The sequence below is a fragment of the Drosophila pseudoobscura genome, chromosome 4 (assembly GCF_009870125.1).
Source record: "Drosophila pseudoobscura strain MV-25-SWS-2005 chromosome 4, UCI_Dpse_MV25, whole genome shotgun sequence".
NCBI lineage: Eukaryota > Metazoa > Arthropoda > Insecta > Diptera > Drosophilidae > Drosophila > Drosophila pseudoobscura.
The window spans coordinates 29,760,047-29,784,241 of NC_046681.1; the positions used below are offsets into that span (position 1 = coordinate 29,760,047).

Here is a 24,195-nt window from a genome sequence, read left to right on the forward strand (position 1 = left end):
CAAACGTATTGCAAATCGTATATCTCTGTTGAATATTAGAAAGGTAGAGCAATTAGTATACAAAATAGTGGCATGTCAAACACAAGTGAATACAAATGTACTTTCAAAGCAAATTCCCAATGTTTATCGTGATGCTTAATAAAAGAATATCAAAGTTTTTTTTGCGTATTTATTTATTTCAGAACAAAATTGCGGAAAGTTGTAGCACCTGGGAGGTGTTACCTTCCCAGCATTTCTTTCTAACCAGAAATACAATTGTCGTTTATGATCAAGGAATTTTCGGAATTACATATGTAAATATCACAAACACATATTAAGAAAACCCTGAGAATGTTCGTCAAAGGTACATATGTATGTACATTCCTTCTAGTAGTAATAGAAGAGTACGATGTCAAGGAAAATGTAATCCAAAACAGATTGCCACTAATTATCATATCGAAATTAAACCACTGATGCAGAGTTTTCTCGTCAAACAGAAGCCCAGCTGTCGTCCATAATAAAGGACTCTTGAGAAAGGGTCCCATCAGTTTTACAAGCGCAAATAATAAATAAATATGAGAAAAAATTTAGCAGTCAATGAAAATTGAATATTAAGGAATTGCGAAAACAGATTGCCCCCAAGTATCGTGATATCATGATGATTGCCAAACCCTATACATATGTACATATGTATATGTATCTACGCGTATGTATATTCCATTCCATATACAGATACATTTCATTTACACATTGCGAAAAAGTTCGAACACCTGGGGGCACTATCGTGCCGAGCATTGCACTCCAGATATACACATATGCAGCAGCCTCACACGAACACACATACACCCGCACACGGCATGCGCATGTACAGCCAGGCCCCGACACGGATGTTCATGACGGCGGCAATCCCCCAGGCCCGGGCCGAGTGGGCGTTTGCAGCGTGTGGATGTTGATGGTGGACGGTGGGGATACGATATAAACAAGTTTTATAGCGAAAACTGAAAGAGCAACAAGAAATAAGTGTGCGCGGTGTTGCTCGTACTTGTAGTCACGATCGCCAATCCAATCCAATTCTCATTCCCGTTTCCATTGCCCCCGTTCCCGGATCGAGAGCCTAGCCAAGCATTGGAGGAGGAGATCTCTAGATCCGAGCCAGAACTCTCTATGAAATGGGTAATGGGCCCCCACGCTAGAGGCATACAAATGAGCATTTCACACGCCATTACAGTACTTCTTTCTCTCCGCTGCATCTCACCTCACGCTATTCCAAAACCTCGTGCAAGTTTCCACCGAAAAGGGTTCGTTCCCCGCGATGTTATTCACCACTTAAAGGCCGATCACTAAGGCGTAAGGTGTTAGTGGTTGGGGAGGGGAGGGGAGGAGTGAAGACCGGCAACAGGCAGGAAGCACAAAGAAGGAGATGGAAAAGAAAAAGAACAACAAATAAACGAAGAGAACAAAATTATTGCGCACGGCGCTCGGACGTCACTGAGATTGCCGTCTGTTGGGTGCGCTGCTTTGGCTCTCCTCTGGCTCGGGCTCCACTCTCAGAGTAATCTTGAAAATCGTGAGTTTGTTGCTGCTGTTGCTGCTCCGCTTCGGCTGTAGCAGTTGCAGTTGCAGTGTTGTTGTAGCTTTGGGGCATGCTTTCGGTCCGCCCTGTGCGCATTTTCTTTGTTTTTTTCGATTTGTGTGTATGGCAGGCCAGGCAGCAGGCAGGCATGCAGCGCCCCCCAAAGAAAAATCAAGTTAACAACCAACGCACGCAAACACAGTGGATAGGGCGGTGATAGGAGAGGCAGAGCACCAACGCCAACGCCAACGCTGCGCTCGTGTGTTGGAAAAAAGCCTGCAGCGCAGTTGCCTTCTCTCGTGCTCTCGCGCTTCGCTGATTCACAGACAGCGCAGACCAGGCAGACGGACCAGACACCAACAGGGGAGGGGGCAGGCAGACAGGGGCAGGGCACGTTGGCGTCGCTGCCAGCGTCGACTGCTGAAACTCGACTTTTGTCGAGAGGTTGCTGAGCCCGAGCACCGAAGCCGCGAATCCAGTTTCTTCTTCACTCGCACGGCGTCAGAGGCAGACGGGCAACCCGGGAGCGAGCGCCAATAATATTATTCGCAAAATTTGCAGCGCAAAAAACAGAAAGTTGGAAATTGTTTCTGCTCTCAGCCTTTGTTGACGCTGATCCTCTGCGGGTAAGGATAAGCAAGAGTGAGGGGGATGCATATACATACATACACGACTGACTTTAAGTAACTGTTAATTGGTGTGTCACTATTTCTATCTCTCTTTTACTTGTTTTGCAGGCCATGGAGCTGACTTTGAGTAAGTCTACGTGCTCCGCTGGAGCACCACCCGCTGCGTCCTGCATGGAATGCTGCTCTGAATGCCCCCTCTCTTGCTGCAGTGCGTCGTCGTGTTGCGATGCCAGCTGCGAGATGCTGCCACAGGATGCCATTCGATACGAGTACCACGAGCCGGAGGAGAACTTTGTATCTATCGATGATGTGAAGATCAAGGCGCTGCTTTTGAGAATCGGCCAGCAGCAGCAGCAGCAAAAGCAGCAGGAGGAGCTGGAAAGGCAGCGTCGTCTGAAAAGAGAGAAAGATCGCCTGGAAATCATTGTGCTCGATGAAGAGGGAGTAAAGCAGAAGGAACAGCCACCGTCCGGTTTGATCATCAGTGCAGCCAGAAGCTTGGCAGGAATTTGGCCACAGCAACGTATATCACCCGACATCCAACTGATACCCAGAGTAGAGCAGCGCATTGTGGCAGAGATCGAGCTAAGCGACAGCGATGAAGAGCAAGAAGAGGATCCAGAAGAGCCCAGCGATGAGGATACTCTGCCACTGGCTGCCGTCAGCTGTGAACTGGAAGAAGAGGAGCCGGCACAAGTGATTGTTCTGCAATCAGAGGATGAAGAAGAGAAGGAACAGCGGCCAACCAAGCAGAAGAAGCATGGTCCCCGCAGACCAAACAAACGACGCCCTTATGTTAACCGCCGGGGACGGCATCTCTTCGAGTGCGTCGCCTGCGGGAAGAAGGTGCAGTCCAACTATAATCTGCGGCGCCACATGATGATACACACAGGTGAGAGATCGGTCCCCAGACAGTACGCTGTTCCACCATTTACCATTTACTAATCCATTTCCTTTTTCAGGCGAACGTCCCTTTCCCTGTGATCTGTGCGAGCGTCGCTTCCGAGAGTTTAGCGATCTGAAGAAGCATCGCCGGAGGCATTCTCATGATCCGCTGTTCATCTGCATGATCTGCCATCTGGGACCGCCCATAGAGCAGGACTCGACGCGCTGTGCGGACTGCGAGAGCAAGAATCTCATGGTGAAACCGGATACGGAAGAAGCGGACCAAGCAGAGGATGATCCTGTGGAAGAGATGGAAGAAGATGATGAGGAGGAGCAGGACGACGGAGAGGAGGATCAAGAGGATGCCACACCACCACCGGCAGCGCCCTCGCTACCACCCACCTTGACCGTGACCCTAGTACCAATAATACCACAGCACACCCCACCCGCCCCAGTGGTAGTTGTGCCACCGCCACCACCAATACAGCCACCTGCAACTGCTCGCCCGCCCCTGCCACGCAGCTGCAGCAGCGCCAACTCATCCTCGTCCCTCAGCAATGACGCCACAGTCACAGCTCCCCCGATGAGGCCCTCTAGAAGTCGCCGCTCCTATCCCTGCCCGCTGTGCCACCGTCCCTTTGGAACGCGCCACAACCTCAAGCGCCACTATATGATCCACACCGGCGAGAAGCCTTTCAGCTGCACCAAGTGCCGCAAGCCATTCCGCGAGTGCTCGACCCTCAAGAAGCACATGGTCACCCATGTCCGGGATCGCTGGTACAAGTGCCTGCGCTGCCCATTGAGGTTCCAGGACTATCTGGACTACACTTCCCACAAAGCCTCGCATCAGGAGGAAGAGAGCAGTGGCGAACAGAAATCAGCCTATGAGAGCGATGACGGCGACAGTTCGGTGGAGGATTGGCTGGAGTGCTGCGAGTGCCAGCAGAGATTCACCGAACTGGATGCGTACACGGCACATCTCAAGCAGCACGACATGGAGCTGTACGGTATGAGTGTGGATGATGTGGACGTCGAGGAACAGGGGACCTAACTGGTGACCTAACTGTGATGCCACCAAACGGATTGAAAGAACGAATTTTCTTTACGATGATTGAATCATTTATTTATTTTAGTTATTTTATTAACTTCCACTGTGAGTGAGGAGAGGTGTGGTTCCTCTCAAACAGGATTAAAAATCCTGCTTAAAATCAAGACATTCCTATCCTGTAAGGCAGTATTTCCTATATGTATAACCTACTACAGCGAATGAAACATTCATATTTTATTTTAAGTTATATTCACCTACCTTTTTCCAGCTATACATAAAGTCCATCTAATCCAGTGAAAGGATCGCAATCGCAGTGGACTTCCAGTAATAATTACCGATAGAATGAAGCACGGACTATTTTTTTTTATATATCACTACTGCTTGGTTAATCCATATGATAAGAAATACATACATATCTATGAACTGAACGAAATGCCCTATAAATAGGGGCTTATCTTTTAATTTAATTATTTATATTTATTATGATATTAAAAAGTAAACGTATTAAGCGCACAAGAGTTGGTGAACTGTACAAGAGATATAATCATCATCGTCAAAGAACCCCCAAGGATAGGGATAAAGCTAAAATCGATTTCAGTAGAGAATAATTAAAAACAAAAAACATAAATAAGGCGAGACCCATAAGCGTAGGAGAAATGACTAAGATTGGGGCACAAGTAGAAGAAGAGTCCACAAAGGACCCCCGCGAACCCATTACTATATGTCCAAGAGAACGGGCTTGGTCTCCTTGGCACACTTGAACACCGAGCGCATCATTTTGAGGAAACCCGTATCCTTGGGCTTCTCCAGGCCGCGTTGAACGCGATTCTTCATCACCGAAATGAATTCCTTATTGCTCAGCTGGTTGTCGTCTAAATCAATGATAAAAGAGAGTTGTATAGCATTCCATTATATCTCCGAAGATTGCCCTTACTGTTCTCATCGAAGATGGTGAAGACAACATCCACCACGTGATCCGATAGATTGACCAAAGCCACTGTCTTGGCTACATGCTGCAGCGTTTGCTGATCAATGGAGGCGCCCGCAATGTGGTAGAAGGTCAGGGCAGTGTCCACGTCATTGATGTTGTTCAAAAAGTGGAAGAAGTCCAGATAATCCTGCTTGGATATGCCCGTGCCATGATCACGGAAGCGACGCTTCACACGCTTCAATTTCTTTTGTTTCTTCTTCAAGGGATAACCCGCATAGGCCAAAAGGAGCTCAGCGAAATCAGCTTCCGTGATGTTGCCATCATCATTGGGTTCTTTTCTCTCGAACTCCAGAGAGAGGATCTCACGCTGTAGCTGCTCTTGGAAGTCCAAGAACTTTTCAATCGTCAACTTCTCATCCATATTAGGGCCAAAGAAGTACGTGATCAAAGCGGAATTCACGCCCTGTGGAGAGGATTTCAAAGAACTTGTCACTGATCTTCCATAAAAGTTAGGGCAAAAACATCAAGAAGATTAATCTGGGGTGCATGGGAGCAGGTGCGTAAGTTACGTTCCGAGCGGAGAGGCAAATAATGAGTGTGTGTATGGTGGTGGGTGGGTGGTTGACTAGTTCGGTGAGAATATGGGGGTGTTGGGGTTAAGATAAAGGTATGTACAGATTTTGAGAAGGCAAAAGAAGTGAATAAGCATTATCACACAAAAGTACCTTCAAGGACTGTAAGTACGTCAAAAACAGAGGGAAGTTAAGATTTGATATGTACACAGTTAGACACGCGTTCAATATAGGATCAAAGCCAAAAGACAGAGAATATACAAAATATACAAAAAGGATTCGTTTAGTACAACATGTGGTGGTACTCTTTCGGTCTCCTTCATACAATCACACTCCAATCGATCTTTTACCCCGTGTTTACCTTAAAGGTATTGCCCGTATTGGCATGATCACGATGTCGGGTACCCATGCTCGTCTGCGATCTCACCAGAGTGGCCACCATCTCGAATTCCTCACAGTCTACATCACCGTCGCCATTCAGGTCAAACATGCGGAAGGCAATCTCAAAGTGGCGTCGGGAAACTGGGCAAGAATCATGCAAATTAATAGGGGAATAGATATCTCCTTAATTGAGTTACTTGAGAGCACTGTCAGCAGGAAAATGTAGTCGGAGAAGGTGATGAGACCATAGGAACCCAGCTTATAGAAGATGCTGTTCTTCTCCAAGTGAAGGTTCAGTTGTTCGCCAACAGACTGTAGGGGAAGCACGGTTTATTTTCAGCTATAAAGAGCCTCGTAAATAATCAAAGCCTTACCTTGGGATCATAGCGACGATACTGATCCAGACCAAGACCTAAAAAAAGCAGAAAAAGTCCGTTTAGTAAACTTAATCCATAATGAAACTTTCAGAGTATTAGTAAAGAACCAATTTCGCTGCTATCTTTGAGTGGGGGTTTTGATTGTTTGGTTATCAAGCACATACCATCGGGTTGCTTCATGCCTGGCGTCATGCTGGTTAAGAAATCGGTTGGTGTCATGTAGACCTCATGACGATCATCGGCCACTGGCACTTGGATGGTGGCAAAGTAGCGAAATACTTTGTCCGGCGTGGAAAACTGACGTATGCGATTCTCATACTCAATGATCTAAGGCAAAGGACATTAACTTAGCTTAGCTTAGGGAATCTTACGAGCAGTAGTAGACAGGCAAAAACAAAAACCCAAAGGGAACTACAAACTGATGTTAGTGGAGGGAAGGATGGGAACGGCATGAGAACAGGATGAAAGATTTACCATCTGGCTGCTTGATGCCCGGATAGATGGAGCGCAGAAAGTCCTCGGGTGTCATGCACACAATCGTCTGTGTGGCATCTTGCAGACGCACAGTGGCAAAGTATCGAAAGATCTTATCGGGCGTGGAGAACTGGCGGATGCGATTCTCATACTCAATAATCTTCATGGGTTTGTGTGTGTGGAGTGTAAAGGCAACGCAAAATACATATAGATGGGGACAACATAAAAGAAAAAACAAAAATATTGGTAAAAGAAAACAATTTAATGAAGGAAATGAGAGGGGAACAGCTTCCTATAAGCTGGATGGTACCTTGCGCTCGCGGAAACCAACTTTTTCCCTGATTTTCTTGCCCTCATGCAGATGCAGGCCGCCGCTGGATTCATCCTCATCGCTATCGTCGCTCTCGGAGTCGTCCGAGCTGTCCTCTCCATTCACGCCAGCTGCCGAAGACGGACGCTGGCCATAATCTGCATCCACTTTGGGCATCAGCAAACGTTTCACTCTAAAAATAGATTCCATTTTAGCCACAGAACGTACGTAGTAGTCTTCTTTATGGCTCGCTGCTTACTTTCCCCAATCCAGCACGGATATGATGAACAGACTCAGGATGAGTCCATGGAAGTATTTGGTCACTTGAGGGGTCTTCTCCTGCTGATGGCCAAAGCGTTTGTGTCCTCTAATCTGCATTTGGCAGGGATTCCCATCGCAAATTGTGGTGGCTGCCTTCAGACAGCTGTTGGTGCTGTTGCTCGCCAGAGTGGAGGCGAGTGCGACTTGTGCCCGATTCTGCAGCAGATTGATGGACGTCGGCCTGGACAGTGCGGCCAGGGCCTGCCGCGTCACCAGGAAGCGCAGCACAGACATTTTCAATATTCTTTTTCGGTTGTTTTTCGCTTTTCTCAAGAAATTTGTTCGGTTTTATATGCGCATTTTTTTTGGCAACAAGAGAGTGTGACCGTATGTGATGTTTGTGCACAGCTGTAACAGAGCAGCACGCTGGTGAGTTGCAAAGCGAGCAGCTTTTGTCAGAGAGCTCTTCAAATGGCGGTAAATTCGAATTTGTTCGGCTTTCTTTTTCCTGTCTAAAGTAAAGTGTTTACTCTATTGATTTGCCTCGAGGCGCATTTCCAAGAAGCTGCACTGCCATTGCATCGTCAGCACGCACGCACTTTAAATATCATTAATCAATCACAATCAATCAATCAGCAGATTCAATTACTCACACGCATGCACACACTCGCATGCACGCACGAAACTATAAAAAGTGACCACCGCGTGGGCGTCTGAGCAAATTGAAATGCTGATTGCACTCCCAATGCGGCGAAGGAGCAGTGCAACCACCAGGTGAAATATTCCACAGGTTTTGATTAATGTAACACACGCCCCAAATTGTCTGTCCGATGAAGTATTTATGGCGCGATGCTTATTTATCGCTGTACAGCACTGGGCTAACAATAGCACTGTGCTACAAAATTCAAAATTTTAAATGTACATTTTACAAGAGTTTAATAAGTATAAATCTTGATCTGCGTATTCGAAGCCGATGGAAAAATATTATATATTATATTCGGATACCTAGCAGATATGCAACGTTGTAAGCTCAAAACTCTCTATTGTGATCTCTGCATTTGTTACCATTTCATACGTTTCATAAACGTACATTTTCTGTAGCACAGTGTACTGTTTAGTGGCAACATGTTGCTTAGGCACTTGATTGGAAAGACATACTGGCAAGGCCCGCTCTTGGTTTTGTGAATCACGTTGCTAAAGCCTGCTTTAATTATTTTAGACTTCTTTTTCATTTTTTCTGGCAATTGAAAACAATTAAATCGACATTAGTCCAAGCCAGGCCTATGTCAAAATACCTCTACTGACAATCGCCTTAATTAAATCCCCCGGTTCGGCTCGTTTCGATCCGTTTGCAATGGAATTAGAATGGAGATCCGACCAAATGGCCAACCACTGCCTGTCGAATGCAACCACTTGATTAGCATTTTGCAAATTAATTTCTCATTAGTAACAATTTCAAATAGTTGGAGCTGCATACGCATTGACTGGCCTAAACGGAACAGACACGGACACCCCACTTATTTCCATTTCAGAGTCCCACTCCACGCCGTCGTACAACCATCCTCCTGCTGGACTTTCGTATGGAACCACCACTCAATAATAGAGCCCTGGCTAACTTTTATCAGTGCCTAGCTGGACTGGAGGGCACGCTAAATCAATGCAATTAATGTCACTTCCTCTCTGCATTTAATGTCTATGTTCTGGTAATCGGCGTTGGCGCCATTAGGCCTGACTCTGGGCACTCTGCCCCCCTGGTCCCTTTGGATGTTGGCCTTCATCCATGGATGAATCCATAGGTTAACCGGTTTCCCCCATTCCTAATCGCAGGAGAGACACGAGAACTCATGTTAATGGTATCCAGAGCTGGACAGAACTTTTTCTTAAGGTTGTAGGATGGCCGGCACTTGATAAAGCTACAATAAGGTTGGTTGGTCATTTCAGGATGATTCTCGGAAAGGGTAAGGGAAGGGTACCTCCTATGCGGATCTGATGATGGGTTAATAAGACATGGCGTAGGGGGGGAAGTTGATTTGCTGGAAGATTGAAATTGATGACAGCGCTATTAACATCCTATTAAGAAGAGGAAAGTTGCAATTAAAACGAAACATGTATTTTCGCGGGGATAGTTTATTTTGGTCTCTGGGGTTGGTCGCTATAGAAATGATCGAAATTGATATACGGCTAATTATTCTGTGAAGTTATTCAAGAAAATAAATGATGATGTTTTGATATTTAGGAAGCCTTTGGAACGATGTTTGCCAATTCTTTCAGACCTAACATTCTGATTTTAAAGATGATGAACTACTATTGGGTAATCCTAGCTCTTAAGGAGACGTATAATGAAAAAGCTGTGAGATTTCCAGATTAAGATTCTTAAGAGTTCCTTTCACCATACCAGTTTCCGTTCCTTCAATAATGCTACTTTCTTTCAATAGGAAACATTTTGAGTACATCCCCCAATCGTGTCTCCCAATCATTGCACTACACAAACGCAATAAAATTTCAACCTGTCTTTCTCTTTATTCGCTTTTAGCATTCTTAATCCTCATATCTTCCAAACAGACGGACAGACAGACAGCACAGGCTGCTCTTCCGTTAGCTCCATGTTTGCACTCGATGTCCAGTCCAGTGCCCCACAACCCACGTCTCTGGTTCGTGTTCATGTTTTATATCGATGCTCATGCGAGATCTGGTCACGCCATCTCCCCGCTATATTTAGAGCTTATGGCAGTGGCAGTGGCAGTGGCAGTGGCAGTGGCTGTGACTCTTTTCATTGCTTTATTACATTACCTTTTTGAGGAGCTGTTTGTTTGGCCAATTTCTGGTTCATTTGATTATATAATGACTCAAATTGTCTCTGGACGTGGATGCGGATGAGACTGCTCATGATTGTGGCGGGGACTTCCCACTTAATTGGGATGTTAATTATCGCAAGGACTGGCATTTGGCTGGGTCACCTTTAGGCAATTAGCTCGAGTCTTGGTCTCTTTGTCCCCGACTTCGTTACGTCTTTTGCTGCTTTGGCAGGCAATTGATTTACGCTTCAGTGGGGGACTTCGTATACTAGATCCTGCTACGAATTCCGTAACAGCTGGAAGCTGGGGAAACCATTAGCAAAGGACACACAATACAAACACCCAAATTGGCACACATTTTGCGTAGGACTTAAAGGACTATTTTGGGAACTGGGGTTTTTGCCCGACTTCTAGCTCTCTAGCTCATGCCACGCTATGTCCCGCTCCTACTGTTTCTCCGGATAGATTGCCTCCCTGCTCTCCGGATAGCTTTCAGGCTCTCTCCATCTCCTCCTTGCCGAGTCCTTTGAATGTGCAATGGCAACTCGATTGCGTCCTTGACTGCTGCAAATGCCTTTTGTCAATAGCACACCATCCCACACCCACACCCACACAAAGCCCCATGGCTAAGAAGAGGCGCAAGGACCTGGGAACAACAGAAGGAACACTGGGAAAAGGTGAATTTCCACATACAGAGAACATACACCCACATGGAAGCAGCACCAAAGAGCTTTTAATTAATCAAGGGGCAATCCACTTTGGCGTTGGAAAACTTTGCCCAATATGCCAATACCAATTGGGAGTAAGTCAACTCCAACTTCAACCCCAGCTCCAGCGTCCCAGCTCCGACTTAGCTCTATCTCCGGCTCCTCTGACACTCTTTCTCTCCCAAAAACAACATTCCTCTTGGCCTTTGCCCTGCTTGTTTATTCCTGCTCCTTTGTCCTCGCTTATGTGTGTCCTTTTGCCTTTTTCCATCCTGCATTGCATGCATTTATCGATTGGATATCCCACTTTCTCCTCTCTCTCTCTCTCTCTCTCTCTCTCTCTCTCTCTCCCTCTATGTTCTAGGACTGCTCGTATCCTTTCCTTGTCGGAGGATCTGCCTGGGCATACATGATTAGTTTGTTTCGTGTCCAATTCGCAGCGATTTGTAGCTGTCACTTAGGCCACTCTGTGTGCACTGCACATACAAATATGGGATTATGTGTATGAGCTCCACTAATTTGACAGCTGAACCACATTTGATTATCTGTGCGGGCACGAGATTTTCCAGCAGTATTTCATACGAGTAGTCAACTTGGTTGAGTAACTCGTTGGCCAGATGTGATTTATGACCAAACTTACTGCGCTGTTTTATGTTTGATGCAGTTATCTTTTGATAGTTTTGTTGGACGTACCCACGCTTCTAAGCCTCAGCGATTTCTAGTGATAAACAACACAAGATTCTAGGATAAACCTTTCTTGTACTAATCGCATTGTACCCACAAGACGTGTCACAAAGGAGAACATTATACATACGAGTACTTTACATGCGAGACGCACAGGCGCATGCTGCAAAAGAGAACGAACGAGAAGCCCGAACAACATACGTGTCGTGTGCATGACGCACTGACAATCGACTTGAGTTTCGCTGATAACTGTTTTGCTGATTAAAAGGCATCGGGCTGTCTAGCAATAGATAGAAATAAACTCGATCGTTCAATTAATTAAGCAATGAAAAGTATTAAACGGGAGGGAACAGTTTTATAGGTTATTCTTGGAAATATAAAAGAAGGTTTGATGGCCAAAGTTTCTGGACCATAAACTAATCCTTAGTTTATTTGGGATAGAGCAAGACTTTATAGGTTTTGGTCGAACAATGTTCGAGAGCCAATAGTATTGTATCTTTACAGATTCCTATGGATTCTTTACAGAATTACCTAATCAAAAGAGCTGAGTTTTATTAAAAGGATATTCAAACAGTTTAACACAAAGAAAAGTTAGTCAAAGTTACACACACACACACATAATCGTAAGCATAATTTCAACGCAATCCCAATGCAAACCGCCAAAACACAAAGTCTTTAAAAATTAAACACGTGCAACAAAAAGTCGCTTAAAAGTTTTACCCAAACCCAAACCCAAAGCCAAACCGAAGGAAAGCGTAATGGAAAATAAAAGAGCATCAAGTGGGGCCAAAAAGTGAGTGGGCTTTAATTTTTATTTACACGACACAAAATGAGAATGTACGTACAATGTTCCCTGTGGAAGGAGGAGAGCGTGGCAAGCGTTTAAAAAGGCAAGCGCCAAGATGGGACCAAGGGAACGGGTTGGGCTGGGCGTACCGCCGAATGTGGCATGCGTAAATATTTTACTTAATTAGTGCCGCCCACCAAAAAAAAGGAGGTCTCAAAATGAGCTTAAAAGCGCGTGAAAAGTGCGAAGCTCATTTTGTAAAATAAACAAATTCATTTAATTACGTTTAAGCGACATGTGAGTGGTGCGGCCCGACCTCCCGCGCTACCTCCATCTCCTCCACAGAAAGAGACAGCCAGTGCATGACAAATGAGATAAGAGATATAGCTGTGACAGGGACACCAAATGTTAACCGGTAATGGAATGGAATTGCGGCTTGAAGCCAATTTCCCCCTTTACCACTTTAAGCATACATATATCACAGGAATGAAAGGGTAGTGACGAAGACCGAAGACCGAAGGCTGACACACTCATGAAGGACGATATCTAAAAGTCCATGCTGTTGTCCAAGGATTCGGTAGGCTGAAACACTGGCCACATCCGCCCGCCCATCTTCAGCACATATTCGTATCACCCTCGTCAAGGGTATACAAAAGGTATAATATGTATGTATAAATATGTATATATTTTTTAATTTTATCAATTCGATTAACAATAAAAAGTCAGAGGAGAGCGCAAACACGGGAGAAAGAGAGAGCGGGAGAGAGGAAGAACTCTGTGGTGTGAGGAAGAGACACAAAGGCAAGAAATCAAAAGAGAAAAATGCAATCATGTTGAAAATATTTGCATACGCCAAACCCCCAGTCCGCTGCTCTCTTCCGCGCCACTCCACGCCACTTCTCTTCACTCGAATGCCCCCGTGGCCCATGCCAACCGGAAGCGGAAGTAAACAATGGCCAGAGCGACCCGTCACAAAAAGGCAAAAAGCTGCCCAGCCCACCGAGCGCCAAGCGACGACCGCCCCACGCCCGCTCTGAAAGCGCCAAAAGCGTTCCAATAAAACTGCAGGAAACAAAAGGGGGGTGGGAAAAAGGCAAAAAAAGATGGCCAAAGAAATAAGTCAGGCCAGAAGAAGAAGTGCTTCGCCATTGATGATGAAAAATCGAAAATGGATGCTCGTTTTTGGATTGCTCGCTCGTCCATTGTTGGTTCAGGATGAAACTCAAAAAAAAAAAAATAAATAAAAGAGCGGAGAGGAGGGGAGACAAGAGGGAAGGGGAAAAACTGATGAAATTGAAGAACCAAAATGGTTCACACACACACACACACACAGCGAGAGAAAGGCTAACTATATATGTATATAGTGAATGGTGGGGGGGATATTGAAAATTATATGACGACCAAAGGAATACGAGTATGTGTATGTATGTGCTATATACATATGTATATGGGAATGGAATGCCATTGTTCCTGTCAAACAAAACGAAAGAATCGGGATAAAAACGACGTCGGCATCACTGTGGCTGATTGTCCTTTTATTTTGTATGGGAATGAGATGTGATAAATATGGCCAGTCTTTAAGGGAAATATTTGGGTGACATTGATATGGCATATCACACATATCATACCTTCGACTGTACCTGCAGAATACCAGACGCTTCGTTGGGAAAACCCTCGAATGAAAGATGGTGCGTAGGAGGTACTACTGTACTTGCACAAGTTTTAAACCAATATAAATAAGAAAATAAAATCGAAAAATATACAACCAAAACAAAATCTAATCTGGCTTGTAGAACCAACCACAAATATTCTAGATCTACGAAAAGATACCACTCATTTTTCGTCCGAAATAAGCTATCTAATCTGTAATTGCCCACTAAAAGTCATCATTCACTTGGATGTCGCTAAATAGGCTTCATTAATCTTTAAATGTCAATAAAGATATTAGGTGATTGAACCACTTCCCATTTCGTTTCATTAATGAAACTTTCTGGAATCACCATGGAATAACCTAACATGGAAGCCTAAAGGAAAGAAAATTAAAACCTATCAGCTTATCAACGTCTTGCGGCTGCCTCAAGCATTTTAAAACTCCAAACTCGTCCATTCCATTGATAAGATATGGTCGCCAGCACATGATGCTATTACGAACAGTAGCAGTAGCAGCATTAAAGATTAGAGATTGATTGGCTTACATATTCAATTGCCACCGTAGCCGGAGCCAAATAAATTCGTGTCTGGCCAACGATTTTCAAGACAATTAACAAAATGTCTGTAATAATTTGCATATGCAACACTTTGTGGCGTGCTAAATATTGCACTTGGCCAGCAGCTGTGGCTGTCTGGGCCAGACATTAGAGAATGGGAACCAGACGCCGACGTAGATGCAGAATGGGATCTAGATACAGATACAGATACAAACGGCTAGATATGGCTCGAACAATGTTTGTACTGGCCTGCTGCTGTGCACTCGCATGTCTCGGGGGCCAGATGGACAGCTCCAGATAAGTCGGAAAATGCCTCTCTTTGCAATTCAAATTGCCAACCTGAATGGATTCCACTAACACTACCTCTGCCACTACGAGATTATCGCGATGGGAAACTGTGAACAAGATATGGCCAATCAGATAGGAACATATCAGAAATAAAGCCAAATGCCAGCCTGGCAACAAACCCCCAATGAACGATTATTGTATGTGTACCATTACCGTGTGTTTATCTCTTTCATAACCTTTGAATAGTCAACATATGTATGTGCATATTTAACCTATATGCAAAGGTGGCTTTTACCTCCATTTTGTTTTGGTTGATAAGCCGCACAATCATTTGTTATCTGATTGATGCCTGGTTTCATAGTTCTTGTGCAAAAGAGTAGAAATAAAACTCGACTGGGCTTTTATCATTGAAAGCAATCAATATATTTCTAAGGTTCACTTGATCCACATTTAAACACATCCGAATACAAGCACGAGCTTGAAAAGTATTTCAAGAGCTAATTTTTTCCATTTTCAAGGACCTGTGGCGTGTCCTTTGTGTCACAAGCTTGCAGGACAGGACTGAACGGGTGCAGAAAGGGCGGGCCAGAAGTATAAATGAACTTGAATGGCCATCTAGATAATGAATCATGGCCATATTCCACATGGCAGCTATTCATTCCGCTCCATTCGGTCCATTGTTGCCGTAAAACAGCTGCTGCAACGCATCCATCAGACACACACACACACACGCACAGTCGCACACACGCAGACATCAAAAAGCTACCAACTTTCGGAAAACAATGAGCACAAAGGATGGCGCCTGCCTCGGGAACATCACTCAGAAATGTGAACTGGGATCGGAAGGAAGGACGCCTCTGGGTCCGACTCGAGGCTCTGGGTAATCAGTTTCAGCTACAGTTCCAGTTGCAGGCTCTGGGCTTGGACTCGGGCTCTGTTCTGTTCTGCTAAACAATGTCCAAAGCCAGTTAGCCAAGGGCCTTTGTTGTTGTGATTTATATTGATGAGGAGTCGGCCAGCTAGTCAGTCATCCAGTCATCCAGTCAGCCAGTCAGCCAGCCATTCAGCCAGATGTTTCCCAAGAAAATTGAACGCACTTGACTCGCAATGAATTGGAGTTGGAGCTGGAGGTGGAGCTGGAGGTGGAGCTGGAGCTGAGGCCCCAGAAGCTGGAGCTCCAGATTGCGGAACCTCAGAGGTTCTTTGTCCTTCAGTTAGTTGTTTCCAAACAATGACCAGAGCGATCGCATCTGTGAGGGGTTTAAGTTATGCCAGGAAACCAGAAATTCCACTTGCTCGGTGGGTATTTCCTCCCCCTTCAGTACGCTTTCCATTTCCGATGGATACATGACGTACGGACTCAGATCGCTGATCGGGATGTGCAGACGCTTCGACAGTATGCCAGTGATGTGGACATCATCCAGGCGGAAGTACGGTGACCTTTGGGCTTCTGCGTAGAGTTTCCTGGCCACATCTGGACTGTAGAGGACCGAGAAGCCTGGACAAAAGTCGGGGTAACGAGAGTCGGAGTACTCCTTGAAGCTCGCACGCCACTTGGAGCGATACGACCGAGCAACACGATCTCCTTCTCTCTTCGCGCAGAGCAGAAGTCCGCTGCGTTGCTGTATGAGGCCGTCTAGGAGCCGTCTGTTGGAGCTATTGGAGGGTTTCGGGTCTCTTAGGTTCTCCAAAAGTGTCGGGGTATTCACAAAGATATCGTCGTCCACTTTCAGCAGGAACTGAGCACGATTGCAGTGGTAGTTGAACCATTGCAGGGCCATCAAATGCTTGTAGGTAATGTTGCTGTAGGTGTCCATGAAATTGCCCTGCAAAAGGTCCCCGTGCTGAGAGTGCTCTTCCAGAATCGCAGACTCCAGGGAGCTATTCCGAATGTTGCCCAGAGCAAAGATCAACCGAAGTGGTGACCCACTGCTGGCACTGTGGACGACTCCGCCCCAGGTCTCGCGTATCAACGAACGTTTCTCATGGTTGTTGGGAGCTGTGTGGACTATTATCAGGCCCCTGGTATCCGACTCGCAGGGGGACTGCTCTATTATGTAGCCGAAGTTCCCGAAGTCAATCAAATGCTCTTCATCGTTCGGAAAGTTCTGTTCCATTAATGGGGGCACATCCTCACGCGACTGATTCGGTGGTATCAGGTAGATCATTAGGCAAAGGGTCACCCAGACAATAAGAGTGACTAAGGATCGCAGATTGGACATTTTACGTCACTCTTTTCGGGTTTTGTAGGTCCCGGCACGGTCTGCACGCCACTCGTTTCAATACCGAACTGACAGACACTTCGCACACAGTCCAACGGGATCTGTACTCAATCCATTGCCTGGCTGATAAGAGCAGCTAATGATTGCTGTTATCTGAACAGAGGAATGCTTTGGAAGTAGGTTCGAAGAGGTTGAGGTGGTTACCATTGGTGACTGTGATTTCGTAGAGTTCAAGCCCCTCTTATCTTAAGTTCCCGATTATACGAGTATCTGTGGAAGAGCATCGCCCATGTACAGCAGCAGCAGTAAGGTTCGTCTGTTGGTTGATTTCTGCACCGATATTTAAATATCAAGGAGTCATTTCCCTCATCACATCATGACAACTTTCGATTTTGCTTTTAGAAAGTAGTGTGGCCTTTCGCCTGCAAATTAAATGCAAGTTACGTCAATTTCGATTGCAACTAAAGTTTTTCATTTCATCTTCTGGTTTGGTTCGGTTCGGTTTGGTTCGTTCCCCCCCCCCCCCCCTGGTTTTTTCCCCCGCCTAGTGCACATCATTTGCATGGCCATGCAAATTGCCGGGGCTTTTCATTTAATTGATGGCAATCGCAACAATGTATGAAGATTGCACACAATGCGTAAGCTTTTGTGCAATATTATGGCCATTACTGCTGCTTACACACACTTTGTATGCAATATATATTTAAATATAAATCGGAAGGACAAAGGATCTACCAGGTGCTACATGGCATCGCTGGGAGAAGGTTTATTATGGATTTAGCAGAAAGAATATTTATTATATTTATTGGCAGGAATATATCTCTTATATATTGTATTTATTTATATGTATCTACGCTTACCCGATTGGAGATTGCTTTTCTAACGCTTTTAAAGTGACCCTAGAGGCCCTCACCTGCTCATCGACCAAAGGTCAATCATCCATATATGTCAGCTATGCTCTACTTCCTCAAACTTCAAGAGTTTGGCATGAGAATCGATACGTGGGCGATTTCCATAAGAAGCGCATAAATATATTCTAATTTGGTTTCTCCTCCCTTGCTCCAAATACTTAAATTAGCTCAATTTGTCAGATCGTGAGACGCGAATTGACCTTGACCATTGAGAGCGACGCACGACAACAACAACGACCCGTAAACTGACTCATCGAAATGCAGATGCCTCTGACACCTACCTGCCCCTCAGGTCCCCTCAGGGGCAAGCCCCAGGCAAGCCCCAGGTATGGCTGGTATGGGACAGAACCAGTTTTGCGGCCTTGAATATTGCTCTGGTGGCTGCTGCTTCTCAATGCCCATTCACAAGATGCACAACAAGTTTACATTTTTCTGATTTCGATTAGGCCCATACGGATTTAATTGGCCAGCCAGAGGTTGTTCGGCCGGCCTGTAATTTGTGCCTATCAGAGACCTTATCAATTTATCAAAAACAAAGCGCGGGGAGCATTCGGGCATCTCATTATGGCCTGTACTCGTCCCAGTCTCGACAGCAGATGTCAAAATATTGAGACACGATGTACGTACGATGCACGTCCATCTTTATGGCTAAAGTTTCGGCGTGGGGAGAGATGGCAGTTTGATTGGGGTACATACGTCTCTTCGGCATTTAAATGATGGTTACATTTTGATTTAGGGCTGTCAGTTTACACGAGGGAATACGAGTGCCGTTTTGTATAGTAATTTATGTAATTGGGTTTCTTGTGGACTTTTTAAGATATTTTCTTCTAATGAAGGAAACCATTCGAGTGGAAATATTGTTTCAAGAACCATTACCTCGGCCAGCTAATAAATACTTTGAGTACAGAAGTGCATTAGGAAATCACAGACCAGGCCAAATGGAACAGAAAGTTCAACAAGGAAGTGGTTTCTCAAAAGAAGTTCTTTCAGCCGATATCTCATTGCTGCTTTGACCACTTATCGGGAATCCCACTTTGACCCACTTATGGCCCACTCTTCCAGGGGAGTGCACATTTCAGTGGCCAGTTTTCCGGACCATAAAGGCCGGCCATCTATTGGCCAGCAGCTCGACTTTGAGTTCACCTTTCAGGCAGCGAAACTTCAAACACATTTATCGGCCGCACTTATCGCATTTCGTTGCAAATTTCCTTTAATTGCTGCTAATTCTTTCCATTGCTAAGACAAACAAAAAAGCCAAAGCTAATCTCCGCCGCAGCAGTGGCAACAATTGGCCAACAGCAATGGCAATCTTCATTAGGTTTATCTTTTGCATTTGGCCGCGGCCCCTTTCAGTTTTCGGCCAACTCAGTGCCGCCCCAGGCGCCGATCCGAGCAAGTTTTTTGCACTGCTTCATTGGCCAATTTCCGCAGTTTTCTGTTAACGGTTTGCTTGCCTTTTGATTGCGCGCATAATTTGTCTCTTTGCGGATTATAAACTCGAAGACGGAGACGATGACATCTGGGGATTACTTTTGATGCCTCCTCCTCTTGCACTTTGACTTTATTTGATTTCCTCTCTTTGCTCCAATTTGTGGCAGATTTGCCCCCTCCCCGACACTTCCCGTGGCTCCAAATCTTTATGCAAATGCTAAGCTGCTGCATTAGCCGCTGTAAGCGCCGCAAATCGAACCGACTGAATCGACCGACTCGACGGAGCAGCTGCTCTCACATGTGGCCAAGTGACTGACTGCAATGTTTGCATACGGCTTTCGGCTTCCGTTCGCCACTTGGCTAAAATTGTCACGTTTCGGTCAGTGGAGCGGTGGCCTGGGGGAGGGGGAGCGGAGAGGTGTGGGGTGGCTCTCAGCAGGTGCTGCAAAATACATTTGCCATTAGGTTTCAACTTTAGGAAAGTTTTGGTTCAATTTATAACATAATTTCTTTTTTAAAGTTTTGGCTTAAAGCCCACTTGAAAAATATGCAAATTGGGAGCCCCCACCGCCTCACGAGGACAATCAAAATCACAATCAGAGTCCCAAAAGTGCATCCGGCCGTAAATATTTGATTTTCAGTTTACGCATTAAATGCAAATATTGATGGAGAATGCTTCTGCCGAAGTGTCAAAAACACAAAACGCATTGCTATGAAAATTGAAATGTAATTTACAAATTTATTCATTGATTTTTTGCGAGTGAAATTTAATTGAAGCCTATGGGAGCCAGTGGGAGTCAGTGGGAGCCAAATGAGAGCTGAAATGAACACGTCACATTAAAAGGTGAGTAGCGAGGATTAAAATGAATGTCAATTGGCATTTGAATGCCACAAAGGGATTCCGCGGATGCGCCTCCGCGAACCTGACAAAACATTATGCCAGCAAAAACAGAAAAAAGCACATTTTGTCGTGTCGAAAATTAAAACAAATTGGACTAAATGAACGGAGATGAATGCTGACATGCAGAGCAGAGGCGAGAGGAGTGCGAAGTGTGCGAATAAAACTAACAAAACGGACGAAACTTTCGCCTCTGGGAGGAGGGAGAGCGGAGCCCACAAAAACCATTCGGGGGCAGACTCGCTGTCAAATCTGGATGGCTGACAATGACAGCAGCAGGGTAGCCGTAGCCGTCAAGTTCTACAGCAAAATAAATTGTTTTCGTTACACAATTTTTTGGTGTTATGCGCGGCACTTGACTTGTAAACGGGCGATGGCCCCGACGACCGGAATAACCACAAAGGAAGCACACAGAGGCAGCATCGAGGGGAGGGGGACGGACCTCAAAGAGCTCGCTTCTTCCTGCCATTGTTGACCCAGTTATGAGCCACAAAACAGTCGACACACAAACAACAGCCAAGGCGGCATCTCCATCTCCTTCGTCTCCACTCCTCCGTCTGAAGAATCTCTCCCGCTAATGACAGCAACTCAAGTTTGGTGCGCTGAAAAGTATGCTATGGCTATGTGCTGACATAACAAGGAGCATAAGAAATTAAAGATATATGAACCCCGCCAGACAAGAAGCAGAGCAGCCGAGAATGCTGACCATAAAACTGGCAGATAGAAGCCACAAGCACAGACAGCATGACGCCCAGGGGTGAGTTCTGGGACAGGCGGAGCAGCGCAAAAGCCCCAAGAACCAGAGGAAAGTTTTCCCAAACGGAGCTCCAACGGAGTGGGGACTGGGGAGGGAACGAGACGGAGCTCTGGTGACAATGGTATATGCGATTGTCGGGGGAAGTTTAGCACATTAAACAGGCGGATTAGTTTCGGGAATGCATAAATAAATATAATTGGGTTTCGCCATAAATTTTGGAGGGGAAAGATCGAAACGATAAAACGGAAGGAGGGCTATGAGGGACCTGCCACAATTGTTGCTACTGTGTGGGGAATCCCTAACTTTAGAATTCCCTAGAACAAGCCCCAGATAGGTGGGTATAAGACTATAACATACGAGAGCTACATATGATTTAATTTCCCAGAGTTCTCACAGAGTTCTCTCTGTCAAATGACTATTCACTCGGACAGCTATTTCACACAAAATATTCAGCAAAACTCACAGCAAAACATTTAGCATTCCTCATTAATGTCAGCCCCAACTAAAAAACACAGTTTACAGAACTCCCATTGAAACCCCGAATGCGGTTGACTTTCTGCGAACAAAATAATCCAGCAACCCCAAAAACAATTCAATTCAATCTCCAACATTGTTTGCAAAAAGTCAACTTTGTCCATAACTACAAATGATTAGTTTTTCCTGGTCAAGAGTGGAGGCTGTATGGTATATCCTCTAAACTTTCCACTCTCCACGCTCCTCTCTCCTCTATCTATGCCGAGACCCCGACCCGAAAATATTTCAACTAAATGAGTGAAACTAAAAATCTATTATAACTTGTGCCCACACAAAACGTCGAAACTTTTCACAGGATGCCGCTCGCTGGCCCTGCGGTGGCCCCTCATCAGCACTCATTCCTGGCCGGCGCTGGCTCTGGCGCTGGCTCTGGCGCTGGTGGGAAAACTTTTTACATGGGCCATCGCGGCGTATGCGGAATGTGCTGCCAATTAGAAGTTTATGTCCGTCAGAGAGCGCGCGTGAGAGGGGGCTCGACAGGGCACGCAAATTAATTTGCCACTCGCCCTTTGCCCCCACCCCATCCTTGCCACTCGGAAAAAAACTTTAACTCAATTTTTTTTTCGTGTTAATTAAATAGACAGGGCCCTAGCCAGGGTGTCGACTTAGAGTTGGTCCGGCATTGGTTACCTTTTTGGGAGGCGTAGGGGCAGAAGCAGGACAAAACAGTTTTGTCAGTTTATAATAATTAACTGCGTGGCCCGGCTTCGGTGGGCGCCTTTCTAGGGTCAGGAGGTGACAGAGAGAGAGAGGAGAGCAAATCTCTGACATGACCGCAATAATCCCCAACAAATGCTGCCTACTTTAGGGCGGCTTAGGGGCAAATACTTTTGGTATTCCCCTCAAGACTTATTCATACCAAAGTTTTCCAGAAATATAGCTTCTGCTTAGTCCCCCCCGCAGCCCCTCTGTGTGTGTGCGTGCGTGTGCAACCAAATGCGGCAATGAAATATGCGATTGCATTTCCCGTCTCCGGGCCCAAGTAAACCCCATTAAATGCCACTTACTGTCCTTAATAGTTTGCTTAGGCAACAATATGTTGCCCACTCTGTGGAACTGCTTGCTCCCGTGCACCATGCTCCCCCCCTCCATCCCCCATCCCCCATCCCCCATCCATCCCATCCCATCGCACTCCATCCATGGTGTCTAGCCGGGTTTTACCACATTAACCTCATGTTTTACGACATGGCAGGCCGCATGAGAAATTTATTTACATTTCATGGTTTTCTGGCAACATGTTGCACTGCTCTGCTCCTTGCCTCCTTCAACGCGTATACACATTACATAGCCGTATATAATCTCATATATGTATGTGTGTGCGCGTGTGTATCTGTGTGTTGTCTGGGTGTGTATACATATTTGACACGAGTCCAAGGAGGCCAAAGCGACCGACAATACATAACTCAAAGTGCAGGCAAACAGCTGAAGGCGGATAAAGGCAAACACCAGGAGACACCAGACGGAGAGCCGAGAGCAGAGAGTCCAATTCGTAGCAAAAGCCAAACGCAAGTTGACACTCGGCCAGCCAGCGAGGGTTGCCTTAGGGGTTTCTGTGGTGGAGTGTCCAAAGTGGAGAAGAGTACACGATTCAAGATCATTAGTCAAAGAATATCATAAGAGACAATATAATGATATATTCGATATTCGACAACCCATAGAGCCCATAGTTTTTCAAATTTAAGAAAGTTCTGCAAGTTCTGCCATGATTCCAGTATTCCATCCCACCCCTAGATACGAGGACATATGTTCCATTCTGTATTCTGTTGAATCACCCCTCGCCACCCCTCATTCCGCTCGACTGGGAAAAAACTGCAATCTCACTTTAGCGCTGCAGCTTAGCGGGGTTTACCGTCTCGGATCCGCTCTGCTCCTCTCGGCTCTCCGCTCTCCGCTCCACCACTTCTCACTCGTCTCTTGGCAGCTCCTCCCGTTTGTCACTTTTAAGCAAGCGGAAATTCTATTTAAATTCTCGTGCTCTCCTTTTTCCGCGCGCTACTTTTGCCAATAAATTTGTTGCCATAAATTTGTGCTCCGCTCCGTTCCACTCCGCTCTGCATCGATTGCGGGCCCCACAAGAATCGTGTGAGACTGCTGGCCGCCACGCCTTAACTGTGGCATCCCACATGTAGCACAGTCCCCTCTTTTTATCCCACCAAAGAACCGCTCCCCCCCTTCATCTGGGGCAGTTTTTAATTGCGCCATAAATCAAATCTACGATAAATGGCAAGCAGTTAAAGGGCTGCTAACCAAATGGGAGCCATAAGCTGATAACAGACTGTCTAAAGGGGGGCTGTGGGGTAGCAGGCAGGTTGGGGCTAAAGCAGGGGGCAGGGGCAGGGCGCAGGATCAGTGTAGGTGGTCGACGTGCCAGCGATAAGACCACCGCCGTCTGGCTGCGGCTTTAAAGTGTCAAAGTGCTGGCACCGTATCCGGAATCAGTCGCCGCCATCCGGGGAGCTGCCTCCATTTCCATTTCCATCTCCATCACCATCTATCCTCCAGCCACTTTAGTCATTCTCATCGCGTTTAATTTTAATGCCCACGGACGTTGGAC

At 45.9% G+C, this 24,195-nt stretch overlaps 3 protein-coding genes and 1 long non-coding RNA gene across 7 annotated transcripts; 2 read left to right on the plus strand and 2 right to left on the minus strand.

Annotated features, from left to right (window-relative positions):
- Window positions 1-1,434: 1,434 nt before the first annotated feature.
- On the plus strand, window positions 1,435-4,627 carry LOC4817742 (zinc finger protein 70). Its single transcript, XM_001357106.4, has 3 exons — window positions 1,435-2,178; window positions 2,290-3,073; window positions 3,144-4,627. The coding sequence occupies exons 2-3, from the start codon at window positions 2,293-2,295 to the stop codon at window positions 4,115-4,117; spliced, it is 1,755 nt and encodes a 584-aa protein (XP_001357142.3). The 5' UTR covers window positions 1,435-2,178; window positions 2,290-2,292; the 3' UTR covers window positions 4,118-4,627.
- On the minus strand, window positions 4,611-7,820 carry MICU1 (Mitochondrial calcium uptake 1). 4 transcript variants are annotated; one of them, XM_002132450.3, is made up of 9 exons: window positions 7,419-7,820; window positions 7,160-7,352; window positions 6,540-6,702; window positions 6,373-6,410; window positions 6,196-6,310; window positions 5,979-6,139; window positions 5,771-5,779; window positions 5,049-5,508; window positions 4,611-4,986 (listed from the first exon to the last, which is right to left on the minus strand). In XM_002132450.3, exons 1-9 carry the CDS (start codon window positions 7,712-7,714, stop codon window positions 4,832-4,834), a joined length of 1,590 nt encoding a protein of 529 aa, XP_002132486.3. In that variant the 5' UTR covers window positions 7,715-7,820; the 3' UTR covers window positions 4,611-4,831. The 4 variants fall into 4 exon arrangements, with proteins under 4 accessions (XP_002132486.3, XP_015035669.2, XP_015035670.2 ...); XM_015180183.2 differs by lacking the exon at window positions 6,540-6,702 and adding an exon at window positions 6,850-7,009 and having other exon boundaries at window positions 7,419-7,817; XM_015180184.2 differs by lacking the exons at window positions 5,771-5,779; window positions 6,540-6,702 and adding an exon at window positions 6,850-7,009 and having other exon boundaries at window positions 7,419-7,816.
- Window positions 7,821-16,102: 8,282 nt separating this feature from the next.
- On the minus strand, window positions 16,103-17,110 carry LOC6903297 (beta-1,3-galactosyltransferase 5-like). Its single transcript, XM_002132449.3, has one exon. It carries the CDS (start codon window positions 17,108-17,110, stop codon window positions 16,103-16,105), a length of 1,008 nt encoding a protein of 335 aa, XP_002132485.2.
- Window positions 17,111-19,936: 2,826 nt separating this feature from the next.
- LOC117184030 (uncharacterized) lies at window positions 19,937-21,320 on the plus strand. Its single transcript, XR_004469180.1, has 2 exons — window positions 19,937-20,296; window positions 20,349-21,320. It is a non-coding gene; the product is annotated as an uncharacterized lncRNA (long non-coding RNA).
- The last annotated feature ends 2,875 nt before the right edge of the window (window positions 21,321-24,195 follow it).

Coding starts and splice junctions, on each gene's coding strand:
- MICU1 (XM_002132450.3), bottom strand. CDS start 7,714: ATGTCTGTGCTGCGCTTCCTGGTGACGCGGCAGGCCCTGGCCGCACTG. Junction 6,411..6,539: donor AGGCATGAAGCAACCCGATG/GTATGTGCTTGA, acceptor TGCTTTTTTTAG/GTCTTGGTCTGGATCAGTAT. Junction 4,987..5,048: donor CACCATCTTCGATGAGAACA/GTAAGGGCAATC, acceptor TCATTGATTTAG/ACGACAACCAGCTGAGCAAT.
- LOC4817742 (XM_001357106.4), top strand. CDS start 2,293: ATGGAGCTGACTTTGAGTAAGTCTACGTGCTCCGCTGGAGCACCACCC. Junction 3,074..3,143: donor CCACATGATGATACACACAG/GTGAGAGATCGG, acceptor TTCCTTTTTCAG/GCGAACGTCCCTTTCCCTGT.
- LOC6903297 (XM_002132449.3), bottom strand. CDS start 17,110: ATGTCCAATCTGCGATCCTTAGTCACTCTTATTGTCTGGGTGACCCTT.